The sequence below is a fragment of the Arachis hypogaea genome, chromosome 19 (genome assembly GCF_003086295.3).
Source record: "Arachis hypogaea cultivar Tifrunner chromosome 19, arahy.Tifrunner.gnm2.J5K5, whole genome shotgun sequence".
Classification (NCBI taxonomy): domain Eukaryota; kingdom Viridiplantae; phylum Streptophyta; class Magnoliopsida; order Fabales; family Fabaceae; genus Arachis; species Arachis hypogaea.
Window position 1 is genome coordinate 140,685,844 of NC_092054.1, and position 17,745 is coordinate 140,703,588.

General features: G+C 33.4%; 2 protein-coding genes and 1 long non-coding RNA gene across 5 annotated transcripts; all 3 read left to right on the top strand.

The window, feature by feature from the left end:
• Positions 1–528: 528 nt before the first annotated feature.
• Positions 529–8,850, top strand: LOC112775662 (dihydrolipoyllysine-residue acetyltransferase component 1 of pyruvate dehydrogenase complex, mitochondrial). 3 transcript variants are annotated; one of them, XM_025819454.3, is made up of 23 exons: positions 529–790; positions 2,094–2,141; positions 2,663–2,717; positions 2,799–2,829; positions 3,037–3,083; positions 3,178–3,222; positions 3,339–3,412; positions 3,651–3,720; positions 4,486–4,677; positions 4,774–4,818; positions 4,951–5,024; positions 5,565–5,634; positions 5,839–6,237; positions 6,460–6,520; positions 6,611–6,655; positions 6,738–6,821; positions 6,987–7,063; positions 7,309–7,371; positions 7,543–7,613; positions 7,725–7,785; positions 7,954–8,014; positions 8,093–8,173; positions 8,413–8,850. In XM_025819454.3, the coding sequence occupies exons 1-23, from the start codon at positions 696–698 to the stop codon at positions 8,469–8,471; spliced, it is 1,908 nt and encodes a 635-aa protein (XP_025675239.1). In that variant the 5' UTR covers positions 529–695; the 3' UTR covers positions 8,472–8,850. The 3 variants fall into 3 exon arrangements, with proteins under 3 accessions (XP_025675239.1, XP_025675240.1, XP_072084636.1); XM_072228535.1 differs by having other exon boundaries at positions 563–790; positions 2,094–2,527; XM_025819455.3 differs by lacking the exon at positions 2,094–2,141 and having other exon boundaries at positions 534–790.
• Positions 8,851–9,210: 360 nt separating this feature from the next.
• LOC140182363 (uncharacterized) lies at positions 9,211–10,455 on the top strand. The gene is made up of 3 exons (XR_011877974.1): positions 9,211–9,534; positions 10,075–10,109; positions 10,191–10,455. It is a non-coding gene; the product is annotated as an uncharacterized lncRNA (long non-coding RNA).
• A 4,481-nt stretch (positions 10,456–14,936) lies between these two features.
• Positions 14,937–17,327, top strand: LOC112777375 (probable 6-phosphogluconolactonase 4, chloroplastic). The gene is made up of 3 exons (XM_025821725.3): positions 14,937–15,528; positions 15,665–15,800; positions 16,552–17,327. Exons 1-3 carry the CDS (start codon positions 15,182–15,184, stop codon positions 17,014–17,016), a joined length of 948 nt encoding a protein of 315 aa, XP_025677510.1. The 5' UTR covers positions 14,937–15,181; the 3' UTR covers positions 17,017–17,327.
• The last annotated feature ends 418 nt before the right edge of the window (positions 17,328–17,745 follow it).

Consider the following 17,745-nt stretch of genomic DNA (forward strand, 5'->3'; position numbering starts at 1 on the left):
ATTAATAGTGATATTATTAAAAATAAAAATAATATATTATTATTTTTAAACTATTTAAACGCATAAATTTAAGAATTTAATTTTGATGCAAGGTCAATGAAAAATAATTTTTTATGTGCATCTAATTATATAATATCACTTCAATAAAAATAATTATTTTTCACATTTATCGCGTGAATACTGAATAGTCATAAAAAAACAGATGTAATTGTGTTTTTTTTACCGTATAAAATATTTTATATTTTCAGTGCATCAAAATTAAATCTTAAATTTAATTTAATAACAGTATAAAATTTTTTATTTAATCACATTAAAATTAAATTTTAAAAAATCTAAGAGTCAACTATAATATAAATCAACTAAACCAATTCCCTTTTATTTCTAATTTTAAAATTCAAATAATTAGAATAGTGTAGTTTTTCTTTTACTTATTTCTTGTAGACCGATTTTTAAACTAATTAACTTAACTCCTAAGTCCTAATGGTTCCTAGCTGAACTGTTAAATTCTAAAATTAATTTAATATTATTGCTCATTAAAATGGTATAGTAGTAGTAGTTGCAAGTTTCGTTTCGTTTCCTTTTGATGAATGTGTTCTGTTTTTCAATGACATCACGCAGCTGAACGAAGAATAACAAAACCAAATCAAGCAGCGCACAACTCTCTCTCTCTCTCTCTCTCTCTCTCTCTCTCTGCGATGGCTCTTTCACTGTCGCGGCTTCGTCACCCTCTCATCTCTCGCTCCCTTCGCCTCCTTTCCTCTTCCTCTTCCGTTTCCAGATCCCTCTCTCGGTAAGCTGCTTCTGCAATCATGTGTTTCTTGATCTTCCCCTTTTCTTTTATATATTTTTCTCTGAATTTTCGCTGCTTTACCTCAAATTTAATCATATGTTTTCGGCGGTTTTAACTTATAGGAAATTTGGTTACTATAGTTTCTCTTTTGAAGGTTAGTACTATTTAGAGGACGATTTTGTTATTGAAGTTCGTATTCCTCATGTGTTTTCAGTGGAAGTGAGGTTTGTGAATGTGATCCATTAGGTTAGAGGTTACTTAGGGAGCCATTGTGCATATTGATTAGGGAGCTGGTAGAGTTGTGCTGGCTCCTACTCCTCGATTAGATCATGACTTTTCGTTCTTCATAATAGGACTGCTTGATTTCTTTTAATGAATTCGTTACTAGCTTGTAATGATAATATGATATGCTCCATTTGGTAAATGCATTTCGAAGTTGCAAGTTCTCATCGACAATGTTGTGCGGATGGATGAATTAAATCATTTGAGGCCATATTAATGCAAGAGACTTTAAAATGTTGTTTAATAAGATATTCGAAATGCTAGCAGTTGTTTGAACCAGTCATTTAAACTAAACTGCACTTGTTTGTTCAGAGCAGGGTAATGGATAATGATAAAAAAAAGTAGTAGTAGTAGTAATAGTAGTAGTAGTAATAATAATAATAGTAATTAAGATATTGATTACAGAATCTGTAATTGATTTGCTGAAGTATCAGAGGAAATTCTTGTGATCTCAATGATATTAGGTATAGAAATAGCAGAGAAATAGAGATATCATAGAACATAGAGGGTCTTATTCCTCCTTGCCCAAACCTCAGACTCTTTCTCCATGATTTTTTATCTCTGCTTTTCTCACATTTATCCCCACTCCCTCATAACTGAATTTTCCCTTCACCCTACTTATGTTGCCATGTTGGTTCTGTGTGCATAGATGATGTTGTATGTTCTAGACCTTGCTGACCAATGTACTTTAGTTCCTTGTATCATGTACAAATTGACCTGCTTCCATTTGAACAATTGAACACCAAAGTAAAGTGGTACTGGCAATTACTAAATTTTAGTGTAATGTTGTCTTGTTTATTTATTTGATCCATCTGTACCGATTATTACAGGCAGTATTATTTGGTAGCATCTGTTGCTTTCCAGGAATCATTCCGAATTGTTTGTAACTTTTGATATAATGCTTGGTTTTCAATGTTCAAAGAATCTTTAATTTTTATTATCATGGTGCCTTTTTTTCTTATGTATTTTATAACTCTACTTCAAGATTCTAATATATTATTTCGGATTTTGTTCTTGACAGAACTTCTAAGTCAGGGATTTTCTCTGTGGGTTGTGATGAGCATCAAAGGTGTGCATCATTAACCTGCACTTTTTTGTATTAAGTGCAAGATTAGGGGTTCTTTAATCTTATTTTGATTCTTATTTATGGGATTGATTTGAATTTCAAAGATGGAGAATTCTGGTAATGTCATCATACTATGATTATTAGTGTTGAAATTGTTTCCTTCTTTGACCACCCAGTTACCATTGTAAATGAGATGACCAACTTTTTCTTTTAACCCAACCTGCCTTGCTTGAGCCTTTGAAATAAAAATGTGAAAGCATTCCAATATAAAATCATCAGCTCAAGTTTCTTGATCCAACATCAGGTTGTCCAATCCATTTCTGGTGCAAGTGTCAGATTTGTACTTCTCTGGTTGACCATACATTCTTCCAGCTTATCAAACTTACAAAGTAATGTGGGGATAAGCATCCTCTACGTTGGATATGTTACACAAATGTCATGTCTTTTCCTTTAACATAATGATTCATCATGTCTTCTACATGGTCTTCCTAGCATTTTTTAATTGTGATGTTTATCTTTATCAGGCTTACATCTTTGTCTAGGCTTACAGGAGTCTGTGATAATTCTTTAAAGCCAAAGGTTAGTATTTAACTGAATAATAATAATAATGATAAATCAAATTGTGACCAGATTTTCTCTGACAACTTTCAACTTTTCCAGTGGTTTGGTATCAGATACTTCTCATCTGCAGGTACTTCATGTTTCACTTCTCATGTTCCCACTCTCTATAGTTTCTCTTGTGGCTTCACTTAGCATGCATGTGTTCTTACGATGTATCTTGCAAATGTTATGGATTTTCAGCAAATTTCTTGATTTTTTGTTATTGAATGGCATATATTAAGTCTTTTGAATTTAAATATGAATATGCTAACTTCTGATCATTTGTCCTCTTTGATAGACTCATCACACATAGTCATTGGGATGCCTGCTTTATCTCCTACAATGGTGAGATTACAAGAACTTTAATTTTTAACTTTGTTTTATCTCCCTTCATGATATTGCATCCATGGAATATTATTGATCTTTCCTTGTGGTTCAGACCCAAGGTAACATTGCAAAATGGAGAAAGAAAGAAGGAGATAAGGTCAGCCAGTATAGAGAATTGTTGTAGATCACAACACTGTTTCATTCAGTGCATCACTTTGGGACTTGACAATTTGTTAATTAATCATTCCTCCTTGCTTTTAACTAATCTAACAGATAGAAGTTGGTGATATACTATGTGAAATTGAAACCGACAAGGCTACACTTGAATTTGAAAGTCTTGAAGAGGGGTAATTTTCTTATCCTTCTTTTCATATTTCCCTTATGGGTTATGGATGACTTGTACTAATGCTTAAATTAGAGTTTGTTATCATCTCAAAAATCAATGTGTGTTCCGTTTCTTTTGGGGGCACTAGTAACAAATTAGAAGCATTATTGGCAACTGAGCTTTTACCCTAGAGCTTAGATCATGAGACATGCAAATTTGTATACATAGAAAACTTGGCAGTAATTGTATGATGCCCGCAGATTTCTTGCTAAGATATTGGTACCTGATGGTTCAAAGGATGTGCCAGTTGGACAACCAATTGCAATAACAGTGAGTAATCTTTTAAGTTCCAATTTTTGAATTACTTCTTACATGGAAATCATTGCAAATTATACATCTCTAAAGTGAATTCATTCTGTATTCTGAAAAAGGTTGAATTTTAATTGTTTTGTTCATACCTTTTTGTCTGAATAAAAAATTCCTTTTATGTTTCATTTTAAATGATGATAATATAAGAACTTTTGAAGTTACTATTTGCCTCACATGATCTGAACCATGATTTTCTTGTATTTGAATTCCAATTTACTCCATCATTACACACACCATTAGATGTCTTAAACAGCACCTTTTTTTTCTTTCTTTTTTTCCCCTGAAGTAAGCTTGCAAATTGGGCTTGGGCATAGGTGTATTCTCTTTCTGTACAACTATACTCACTTGCCATGAAGTTGCTTATTTGGTATTCAGTTACACATTAATGAACTCTGTTATTCCCACAGCTCTGTATTACAGTACATGTGCATATTCTGCTCTGATTCTCACAATCACTATCAGAAAATGCATTCAGTTTCCCTCTTTTTCCCTCGATCACAGTCTTTCTAAAGGTTGCTTCTTTTTATTACGTTTTCCCATCACTATCTATTCGTTTTATGTCTCTAAAATCAATGGTCCAATCGAAAAATCTATAGGCTCAATATTATGGCTTTGCTAAATCGTAATCTGAAAGCAATATTTTCCTCTTCATGTAAGCGCCAGTTAATTTTAAATCGTCAATTTGTGGGACTTTACTTGATAATTTATTCTGTGGGCCTTGACAAGGTTGAGGATCAAGATGATATTAAAAATGTCCCTGCTTCTGTGGGAAGTGGGACTGAGGTTAAAGAGAAGAAACCAATACATCAGGATGACTCGGATGAGGAAAGGAAATCAGAACCAACATCCACTCACATTAATGCATCAGAACTTCCACCTCATATCCTTCTTGAAATGCCGGCTTTGTCCCCAACAATGGTGAAAAGATTGTGATGTTTCTGTGGTTAACATTACCATCATCTCCCAAACTTTCCCACTATTGCAGCATTAATTTTCAATTATTTTTCCATACAGAACCAAGGGAACATTGCTAAATGGAGGAAAAAAGAAGGCGACAAGGTTAGTGATGTTTTAACATTAGATCTTGAGTTGGATTTCCTTATTTTAGTATAAGTCCAAAGGTTATGAATGCTCGGTAATATTCATATATTTTTTTGCCTGCTGTGCATTTACATATAATTCATCTAACAGATTGAAGTGGGTGACATATTATGTGAGATAGAGACAGACAAAGCTACCCTTGAATATGAAAGTATGGAGGAAGGGTAATAAATATTCTTTCCATATCCTGAAAACGGTTTACGTAAATATTCTTTTTTTTTTGTTATGGTTGTGTGCATTGCAAAATGCTAAATTATTTTACACAAGTTTCTTGGCCAAGATGCTTCTAAATAATTTTCTAAAATAGTAAAGATTTGAGCAGTGTAATATGATTAGCAAATCAGACATTGTACCTTTTACGGACATGCCTGGTAAGTTAGTTTTCATCAATCAGTAAGTTATAGTTCCATAAAAGTGAGTCCTGGGAATTGTCTCTAGTCTCGTTCATTTATGCAATTTGTGGTAGATTACATTACAATCCCTTCCATTATGTATATCTTTTATTTTTATTTTTATTTTTATTTTTATTTATTATTATTATTATTATTATTATTATTATTATTATTATTATTATTATTATTATGTGTTTTCTGTTTACAGACCAAACTTTTAGCACAAATTTTACAAACATTATTTATTTATTTATTTATTTTGATCTGTCAAACATGCTTTATTTTTACTCATGCCTATCATCTGGGTTCTAGATACTTGGCTAAGATACTTGCACCAGAAGGTTCAAAAGAAGTGGCAGTTGGACAACCTATTGCAATAACAGTAAGTCTGGAAATTCTTTTTTGTAACTTAAATTCAACATAAAGTATATTTGTGTAAGAGTAGGATCTTAACATTTTGTTCCTCTTCCCATGAAAGGAAACATCTAACAATATTTTATCTACGTATTGGTTGGTTTGTCCTTTCTCTTTTTTCATGACATGCACTGGATTATAAAAATACTTATGGTACTTGGTGTAATGCAAGGTTGAAGATGCAGGTGATATTGAAGCTGTAAAGAATTCTAGTGGTAGCAGATCTGCAAGCAAAAATGAGCAGACCACCAAACATGATACTAAAACTGAGGTGAAACCACAGAAAACTAGTTCAAAAAGAATTAGCCCAGCTGCAAAGTTGCTAATTTCGGAATATGGATTGGATGCATCGACAATAAATGCCTCTGGTCCACATGGCACTTTACTGAAAGGGGATGTTCTGTCTGCAATTAAATCAGGAAAATTGACTCCAAAACCTTATTCAGCTAAAGAGAAGGCATCACCATCTCAAAGTCATCAACAATCTGCAGCATCACCAGAGTCAAAGTCTGCTTCTGCCTCAAAGCAGTCAGATGCATATGAAGATCTTCCCAATAGTCAAATTCGCAAGGTTGGTCTGATGAATTTTCTGTTAAACAAGAGGAAGGCTCCTCAAATCCTTTTAGAGGCATGTTGTATTTTAGTGAGAAGTATCCTTGCTAAATAACGATATGTAAAGAGCATTCAAAGGGTCTTTGTGAAGCCGCCGTTTGTTTGCTTTTATTTGGAGTTAAATGCTTTCATATTTAGGGAGAAATGTTTGTCATAACACCTATTTTTGAATGTTATGCAGGTTATTGCAAAGAGGTTGTTGGAATCAAAACAAAACACACCACACTTGTATTTATCATCAGGTTTTAATTCTCCTATGCCTTTCATATTAGTCCAACCTAATTCATATGTACACTAACTAGCTATTATATCTTTTCACTGCCATGAGTTAGATGTTACTTTGGATCCTCTTCTCTCCCTTAGAAAAGATCTTAAAGGTATGGACTAGTAAAATTTATTACTATTGTTCCTAGTACATTTGCAATCCGGTATATTCTTTATTTTTCCCGTTGATTGCAGAGCAGTATGATGTTAAAGTTTCGGTGAATGACATTATTATCAAAGTTGTAGCAGCTGCTCTCAGAAATGTCCCAGAAGCAAATGGTAAACAATTCTCTCTTACTGTCTTTTGATATATGTGTTATTCTTGACTTGGTTCATTCATTAGTGTCCATAGTCCTGCAATTGCTCTTTACAAACCTATTCATGGAACTGAATTATTCTCCATAGGAGTTTGTAATTTTGAAATCCTTTTTTCTGTTATGGCAGCATACTGGGATGCTGAAAAGGGTGAAGTTGTTTTATGTGATTCTGTTGACATATCTATAGCGGTTGCCACTGAGAAGGTAATGGATAGTGTTTGAACTGTTAGTATGATTTTATAGAGAAATGCTAGGTGAACAAGTTATTTTTGTAACCAAGTACAACCAAGTCTTTCTTCTTCTTATGCCTCTCCTCCTTTCCCTTCTTCTTCTTCAACTAATATCAATCCTTAAGTTATTGAACCAACTTGGTTGAACTTGATTACCAAAATGACTTGGTCATGTAGCATCACCGTATTTTATAAAGCACTCAAATCTCATGTCTACAGGGCTTGATGACTCCAATAATAAGAAATGCTGATCATAAGACAATATCTGCCATCTCGTCTGAGGTAATTTATAGTCATCTATATAGGTTTCTGTATAATGACTGTATCGGGACATCTTATCTTGTTTGTGTTGAAATTTAGGCAGTCACATTCATTCTAGATTAATTGAAAATTTAGAAAGCAAATACCTTTATTTACTTCTTGAAAATCTTCAATAATTTGTTGATTGTTTAGGTCAAGGAACTAGCAGCAAAGGCACGTGATGGCAAGTTGAAGCCACAAGAATTCCAAGGGGGTACTTTTAGGTGAGCTGACCTCATTGTTTGGCAGGCTTAGAAATTCCCCATTCATCCTTTTTTTAGGGGAAAAAGAACATACTATTGTAAAGTAATAACCCTGAGCTTTGTACAATGCAGCATTTCAAACTTAGGAATGTATCCTGTGGATAAATTCTGTGCTATTATAAACCCCCCACAGGTACTCGCTATATCTCTATCTCTACACACACACACTCGCCCTGGCAAATATCCCCATATACTGCTCACAATCTATATAAATTTTACTTAGTACAGGGGCGGAGCGGAGTAGCCTTTGTGGATGTTCAAACTTAAAAAAATGATTGTTGTTTCTTACTATATGCTGCAGGCTTGCATTCTTGCTGTAGGGAGGGGCAACAAAGTTGTGGAACCAATAATTGGATCTGATGGTATGAGTTAATGGATGTTCTGTATGTCAGTTAATCTTATAATTTTCATTTGTTTTGACATTGGTTATTATTCATTAGGAATTGAGAAGCCAGCAGTCGTCAATAAGTTGAACTTAACATTATCGGCTGATCATCGTGTTTTCGATGGCAAAGTTGGAGGTATGTCTAATTAGGTGGCTATTAAATTAATGTTGGAACCAATAAGTAATAAATTAATTAGATTAATTTAGTAGTTAATAAATAATCTGTTGGTTGAATTAGTTTGATAATTGATTAACGCACAAACCAAAAATGGAACAATTCTTCACCATAATGCCCTAAATTGACTACATTCCATTAATAATTGGCAACTGAAGACTGATTAAAGGGTGCTTATGTGCGTTGATTTGATTTTGCAGGTGCATTTCTCTCTGCTTTGAAATCAAACTTCAGTGATATAAGAAGGCTTCTTTTATAAATTACACACAACAAACTTTCCTTGATTGATTGATTGGAGTTATGACCAATCGATATGGATGCAGAGCCTGACCCGAACTTGCATAGCATCCCCATTTTTTCTTTTGTCCTTTACAATTTTATTTCCTCATCTGAAACAGTTTTTGGTGGTTTTGCCATATCATTCTCTGTTAAATAATATCTTGGGTCTAATTCCTGAGAATAATACAGGTTGAGGTTCTAACAGTGAGGTTTCCAACAATTGAGTTTGAGCATGTTGGTAATTTTGTTCACTAAGCCAATTTGGTGATGTTCAATTTTGTATAAACATCTATGTAAAAATGGCCATGCAATAGCAACATTTAGATGAATAAAGATTCCTTTCTGGTGCTGAATGAAAATGTTTTTGTACTACTTTAGCAGTTCTTAAATGTAATCATTTCTGAAGTTTGGCTTGCAAAAGGATTTTATCTCGAGTAGCTAGAAATTTTATATGAAATTCATGGAAGAGACGAAAAAAACTATACTAGCTATGATGCAAGGATACTGACACGGACACGGGATACGACACGATACTGGATATGCCAATACGCGAATTTTAAAATTTTATAAGACATGGGGACACGCATACATATAAAATATAAAGTATTTTTTAAACAAATCGTAATGATATTTTGATATTTTATTAATATTAAAATATAAATTAATTTTTTAATTATTTTTTGTGTTATTTTAATTATATAAAGTAATTAAAATATTTTTTGTTGGGGCCTGCTACACATACAAGCAAAGAGACCCTACAAGTTTCCAGTCCACACTTCATTCACACGCGCACTCATCTCTCTTTGAATGGAACGTAAACTACACGCGCCCCACTCAACGGTTGCTCTTCGCAAAATAGCGCTCTTTAATGGCGCACTCTTCCACTTCTCCAAACCCTTCGAAGAAAACACAAACCGTCCGTTTTCGAGCAACATTCCAAACTGCAGAGATAGGACTCGTCGCGAAAATTAGAACTCTCCATCAACACAACATAGAACTCTCGATCAACAATTTCCAGAAAAAACGAAGTTATAATACTCAAGGTACGTTACGTTACTATTTTACTCATATTGTATATTTTCCACATTTCGAAAACGAAGAACTAGGTTTTACTATTCTTCTACGTTCTTCTAGGTTTTACTGTTCTTCTTGTTCTAGGTCTCATTTTACAGTTTTTAATGTTCTACTTGTTCTAGGTTTTATTGTTATTCTTGCTTCTAGGTTATTCTGTTCTTCTTAGTTGTTCTAGGTGTTACTGTTCTTGTTGTTCTAGTTCTTCTGGTAACTGATTTTTGGGAGTATATTGCGTGATTTGGTGGGTGTATATTGAGTATTTTGTTAGGTGTATATAGCATAATTTGTTGGGTGTATATTTCTGAACTGATATACTGTAATATAGTCAACATTTGCAACTGTTCTAATATTTGCTTGTCCATGGGTGTATATTGCTTGACCTTGTAATGTTGCTTGACCTTGTATATTAATCCATGTTTGAGTGATATCTGACTGATATCTATGGGTGTATCTGACTCATATCTATGGGTGTATCTTACTGATATCTATGAGTGTATTTTTCATTTCAGAAAAAATGGCAGGCAGAAACCAAGCTGAAAAAAATGTAAGAACAAATATATGTCTTAGATGAAATCAGTTTTATATAATAGAAATATATCTGACTATAATTTTGCTTTGTTTACAGCAAATCAAAGACCTTAAGTGTGCAACACATTTGTTAAGTGAGAAATTCAGAAACATGAGCGAGGAGAAGAAAACAATTGTTAGGGATTTGGGATTTGGTGGCCTGATGCACATCCCGCCGCTAAGGGTGCATCACCAAATTGTCAGATAAATTCTAAGGATATTGACACTGATTAATATAAATGTTATATAGTCCTGTAACAAATTGAACACATGCTGTAAAAATTTTTCAATTATAATCCAGTTTATTGTAAAATTTCTTTCAATAATTAAACTCTCTCTGCTGTATTCAAAATGTATGAATTACAGGAACTATAATATGAAGGAAAACATCAAACCAAATATACACCCATAACCTGCCATTTTTTACACCCAAAGAAAGTTGAATATACACCCAAAAATCTATCCCCCTGATGCTTTATCCCTAAAACTCTGAACCCTAAACACTTAAAACCTAAACCTTAACCCCTAACTTGTAAACCCTAAAACCTAAACCGTAAACCCTAAAACCCTAAACCCTAATACCTAAAACCTTTAAACCGTTGTAAAAAAAAAAAAAAAAACAAACAGTATTTTATAACATAAAAACAAGATTCTGAAGTATATATATGTATATATATGTAAAATGTGAAATACAAGAAAATTCAGAAATACACCCAAAAAAACACTACTTTTACATCCAAAAGAATGCATGCTCTCGCTCTTTTGTGTGCTTCTCATCCCTGCCCAGAAGTGGTGATCCAGATAGATTGGAATCCATATATGACGGTCTTCATAGAGATCTGCAGTACACCGAAACACAGACTCTAAATACACCCGAAAAAAAATTAAATTTACACCTCTGCTGCAGATTTTAAACAAACATTACCTGAAAGCCACTTGTTGTCCACAAGACCAAAATTCAGCAGAAAATCATTCCAATTCCTATCAAATAAGTCTTTAAGCACACCCACGCTTCTCGCACTTCTCTCGTAATGTAATTCCTCACATCCTTTTCAATAAAATTTAACAAACTGGTCATCAACAGAGAGAGGCTGCAGAATACACCATGTCAAAAACAAAAAATACACCCAATCATGTCTGATCTAATACACCGAACGACAACAACTCAACTAAAATAACAAAAAAAGCCATAAACTGTAAATACACCCACACTTCCCCCAAAAATACACCCAAAAAAGTTTGATCTACACCCGAGCGTCTGCTATAAATTGCAGATAATTAATCAAAACTAATACATTAGATTCAATCCACAGATTTATGTTCACGCGTTAGTTTCGCAGTCAATGTTCACGAATTATTCAGCTACACAATGCTATACAAATAACTGAAACAAAATTCAGAGTAATCATATGTAAATCGCTCTCGCTCCTTTGTGTGCTTCTCATCCCTACCCAGAAGTGGTGATCCAGATAGATTGGAATCCATATATGACGGTCTTCATAGAGATTTGCAGAATACACCCAAACACAGACTCTAAATACACCCGAAAAAAAATTAAATTTACACCTCTGCTGCAGATTTTAAACAAACATTACCTGAAAGCCACTTGTTGTCCACAAGACCAAAATTCAGCAGAACATCATTCCAATTCCTATCAAATAAGTCTTTAAGCACACCCACGCTTCTCGCACTTCTCTCGTAATGTAATTCCTCACATCCTTTTCAATAAAATTTAACAAACTGGTCATCAACAGAGAGAGACTGCAGAATACACCATGTCAAAAACAAAAAATACACCCAATCATGTCTGATCTAATACACCCGAACGTCTGCTATAAATTGCAGATAATTAATCAAAACTAATACATTAGATTCAATCCACAGATTTATGTTCACGCGTTAGTTTCACAGTCAATGTTCACGAATTATTCAGCTACACAATGCTATACAAATAACTGCAACAAAATTCAGAGTAATCATATGTAAATCGCTCTCGCTCCTTTGTGTGCTTCTCATCCCTACCCAGAAGTGGTGATCCAGATAGATTGGAATCCATATATGATGGTCTTCATAGAGATCTGCAGAATACACCCAAACACAGACTCTAAATACACCCGAAAAAAATTAAATTTACACCTCTGCTGCAGATTTTAAACAAACATTACCTGAAAGCCACTTGTTGTCCACAAGACCAAAATTCAGCAGAAAATCATTCCAATTCCTATCAAATAAGTCTTTAAGCACACCCACGCTTCTCGCACTTCTCTCGTAATGTAATTCCTCACATCCTGAGGTTGAATCATCCATTATCTTCAAAACGAGTTCAAACTTTGATTTCAGAAACCAGAAAATCGAAAAGAAAACGAAGCTGGAGTTACAGAGAGAGAGGAACTAACGTCAATGACGAAGAACAAACCAGTGAGGAAGGAGGAGAAAAGAACGATCGAAAAAGCAGGGGAAGACGCGCGAGAAGAAGAACGAGCAAATTTGGAAAGAAGGAGATATATAGCGCGTGTAAGGGACGTAGCACTTGCAACGTGTTTTGGGGAGTTAGGGGTTAATTGACTTGTAATGCTTACAAGCCCTAATTGCTTGTATGTAGAGCTTTTCCGTTTTTTGTTTTATTAAATAATAATATATACTATTTCTAAATTTATTTTAAGAATGTTTGTTAAGAATAAGATTAGATACATTAATATGTGATGGTATTTTGGTGTGTCTAAACATGTCCAGAAAAAAATTTTTTATTTTTTATTAAAACACGGTTGGATATAACAGACACGCATGTCGGACAATGTCGATAGGTATCGTGTCGGACAATATCAATAAATATCGTGTCCAAAATGTGTGACACGCGAATACGTTAACTCAGCAAAGTGTCATGCTTAATAGTATACTAACAACTCAGTCCTCGCAGATAAACCTGTCCTTAAAACTTATGGCATCAATCTAGTATTTACTGGAAGTAACTTATATACATACCTGATTAGTTTTTAGATTTGGTTGAGTAATGAGTACTACACCCAGTATATCATTTTAAGATAAAATTCATTATACTTCTCTGCTAACACAATTAGTATATTATGAAGTTTTCATTTAAATAATTATAAATTATAAAATTTATAAACAAATTAATAAAAAATATATTTTATATTAATTTTAAAATGTTATTTATTAAATTATTTTATAAAAAAATATACATTTTAATCCCGTTCATCCAAGTATCCAACATTGCATTGGAATATTTTTAGATAAATAAAGTAAATATAATATTTTATCAATTTATATAAATTTAAGATTATTTATATTTTTTACATTTTTACAATGATAATTTGATGTACAATATAATGAAAAATACAAACACTCATAATATGTGTATGAGATTAACTATCAATTAAGTATTTAGGTGATAAAAAAGGTATTTGAAAGATATTATCGATAAAATAATCTTTCAATGATTCGAGGATACAATAAAAAAATTAATAAATATTTTTTTTGTAAGTGACAAAAAAATTTCATAATTGGTAAACGACTTATTCACTTGATCCGAATTTTTGTAAAAATATTTAAATAAATATTTAAAAGGTGCACAAAAAAATTTAGAGCAAAATTTGACCTCTAAATTTTTTTTAGTTTTTTCAAAAGAATATAGTCATTCACAATAATTTTTTCTAAATTTATTTGACATAAACTTACTGATAATAACAAATATCTTATTTTTCTTATAATGACTGCAAAAATTTGCATCAAAATAAGATCTTTAAAGTTTTTTTAGAATATATTTAATATCTAGTTCTTTTTATTGCATTTTTAAATCTTTCGACTAGTTCTTTTTATTGTATTTTTAAATCTTTTGAGTGCTTATTTGTTATTAGTATCCGACCCGTCACCTTATAACTCGGTTTTTATTGTGCATTATGAGTTATAACTCGACCTTAATTATCATTCATTCTATAACCGACACCTTCATTACCGACTTAATGACCCTTATTCTGATTTAATAATCAACAGTCATACCATCAACTCTATTCATCAACTCTATATCTATAAAAGACACGAATTTCTATATACACCATACATTTTAGATAGATTCCAGAGACATTCTAGATATATTCTAAAGACATTCTAGATATTCATAGAATTATTATAATACACATACATGATAAATTATATTTCATGACATTCTATATTCATAGAATTATTCATATACCTCTTAAACACTTACTGACTTGAGCGTCGAAGTGTCTTTTGCAGGTATTCACCCCTTTGTTCTCTCCTTGTCGACGTATAACTCATCCCAACGAGAAGCTTGAAGACATTCATCGACGGACGAACTATACACTGGCCAAACTCAATAAAAACAGTATCTTTCAAAGTCCTTTTTGTCAATAATGTAAACTTTCGGGTACTATTTTAATAGTTTAGTCTATGTGTCTACTAAAAATAACAATATTATAAAGCTAACAAATATTATCATTTAAGACTAGTACTTAGCTAGTAATAATTTACATCCATATTTGCAAGAATTTGTACATAAAAAACACATAGTTTACACTTATATTTATTATATTTTACACATAACTTAATACAATGTGCATCTATATTTATCAAAATTTGCACATATAAAAATTTAAATAAAAATTAGTTTTAATATGAAAAAGAAGATAGTATTTGATTGAATATTGGTATTTAAAATGTATTAGAATATTGTGGATGTTTGATATAACATACAGAGAGTGTTGCTACAGTTTGACACATGTCCAATACATATTTTGTATGTTAACTCTCCACCTATAAAATTCTTCTACATATAATGACACTAAATAATTCTATTTTCAACAAAAACACCAGTATTTTTTTTCATATAAAAAAAAATTAGTCCAGAACAAAACTCATACTGCATTAAAATTAAATTTATATTTAACAAAAAAAGAACCCTGCAATGGCAACATCAATTACTTGCTTCAGCAAGAGTTGGTCTTAGAATCTGTCAGTATCAACGACGTGTGTAACAACTGCTTTTTTTCCACGCGACGGTATATCATCGAAATGATTCAAACCCCGTTTCGCTCTCTCACTAACCCAACCCAAGTTCTTCTTCCGCCTTCTTCTTCTTCTTCTTCTCCTTCTTCCCTCAGATTCTCGTCGACCCTCTTCTCCTTCAGAGGGTTTTCTCTTTCTTCGGTTACTCCGAAACACAAAAGTCCGCTTTTGTCACCTTTGAAATCGTCGATGGCGGAGTCCCAGAAGAGCAATGCGGTTGTCGAGGTCTTCGAAAAAGAGGAGCTTCCGGTGTCTCTGGCCAAATACGTCGCTGATGTCTCCAACAAGTTCACCACTGAAAGAGGCGCTTTCACCGTTTGCTTGTCCGGTGGCTCTCTCATCAGTTATCTCAGGTTAGCACAAGTTCCCATTTTGATGCAGACCCAACATAGGAAATGGAAGCAATTTCGTTTACTTCGATGATTCTGTTGTATTTTTGTGGGATTAAAACTTTTGTAATTTTGAGGGAGTTTATGTTTGGGGTTTTAGGAAATTGCTGGAACCACCTTATGTTGATTCTCTTGAATGGTCTAAGTGGCATGTGTTTTGGGTGGATGAGAGAGTAGTGCCCAAGACTCATGAAGATAGTAACTACAAACTTGCTTATGATGGATTGCTATCCAAGGTATATTTTTTTTCTTCAGTATTTTTCAGGTTTCATATCATCTTTTATTTAGTTTCAACATGTTTGTTTTTTGTACTTTGGTGTGTTTTGCTGTGAGAAAGTTAAGCTTAGTTCAAAGTATGTGCCTTGCCTGTTCAAGATGAAAACCTGAAACCAATGTTTGATACAGTCCATGTGTGAGGATTGGAGCCTGTTTGGAATTGGTTATAACATAGTATATGTATGGATCAGGTGAATGGATATCTTTGTTGCAGAGGATGTTATCCCTTTATTAGGTTTACTTCTTAAAGTCATATAAATGTTGCATTAGAGAGACAAATCACTGTTAGTTTTGGTTTCGATTTTGACTTATGTGCTACTTTCTCAGTCCCTTTTATCTGTCGTTTTCATTTTTGATATATATTTCGATCATTGATCCAAGGATGTACCAAAAAGTAATGTGTTTGCATATAGTCTTCTTTAAAATGACTGCATGACCAAGGTCTGCTGTCTCCATCTCTATACTCTTGTCTGGATAATGTTCTATGAGAGTTGCATAGAACGCGATTAGTTTCAGGATGAGAATGGGTCCACGGTACGCAGTACGTCACATGTAAAATATTTTATATGGAAAATATATATGATGCTCCAGTAGACAGATGAATTGTTACGTGATACCCGCGAATTGGTCATAGTACACTACCTAATTGGTGAATTCATGTAACTTAATCATTCTGACCTGTTGATGCTTCCATCATGGCTCTCTTGGCAGGTGCCCATTCCTGCTGGCAATGTTTATGCAATCAATGATGCCCTGTCAGCTGAGGGGGCGGCTGAGGATTACGAGACATGTCTCAGACAGTTGGTCAAGAATGGTGTGATAGCTTCATCATCAGTCACCGGATTCCCCAAATTTGATCTCATGCTGCTTGGTATGGGTCCAGATGGCCATGTAGCATCTTTATTCCCAGGGCATCCTCTTTTGAAGGAGAATAAAAAGTGGGTTACCTTCATCAAGGACTCCCCAAAACCGCCCCCGGAGCGTATAACTTTCACTTTTCCAGTGATCAATTCCTCTGCTTACACTGCACTTGTGGTGACCGGTGCTGGAAAATCGGACGCAGTTCACTCTGCGCTGCGCGGATCTCAAAATTCTCCTAAGCTTCCTGTTGCAATGGTTTCACCCGAAGGAGAGTTGAAATGGTTCTTAGACAAGGGTGCAGCCTCAAAGCTGTAGATCCTGCAGTGTTGATCATGTATTGTTCTTGTGTATTTTGCCTTTGAAGTTGATCAATGTTTTCACATTAACGTAAACGGAATAATACTTTTTTCTCTCTTAATAATGAGGAGACATAGAAGGAGATAGAAAACCTTGCAGCTCTTCCAAATGATGTGAAGCCAATAAGAATGGTGGCCGCCAACTTTGATGGCTGCTCATAACTTTGTATTTTGACCAAAGAAGAGAAAGCTTCCTGTTACTTGCATCGTTTGAGGAAGCGTATTGCAGAATGGTAATGTGAAAATTTAGTAAAAGTAATCTTTTCCAAACTTGCATAGCATCCCAGTTTTTCCTTCGGCCTTTACAATCTTATTTCCTCATCTGAAACGGTTTTTGGTGGTTGTGCTATATCAGTCTCTATTAAATAATAGGTGGAAACTCATGTAATTATATATTCATTTGAAGTTGATAGTTAAAAAAAATCATTAGATAACAATTTAGTTAAATATATAAAATTATTTAATAATTTTTAGTTATCAATTGTACATGAAAATAACCGAATCTAAATTTCTACCAATAATATATCTGTCTAATTTAAGGTTCTAACAATGAGAGGTTTCCAACAATTTTGAGTATGTTGGAAATGTTGTTCATTAAGCCAATTTGGTGATGTTCAATTTTGTATAGACAGCTATGTAAAAATGGCCATGCAATAGTAACATCTAGACAAAATAAAGATTCCTTTGG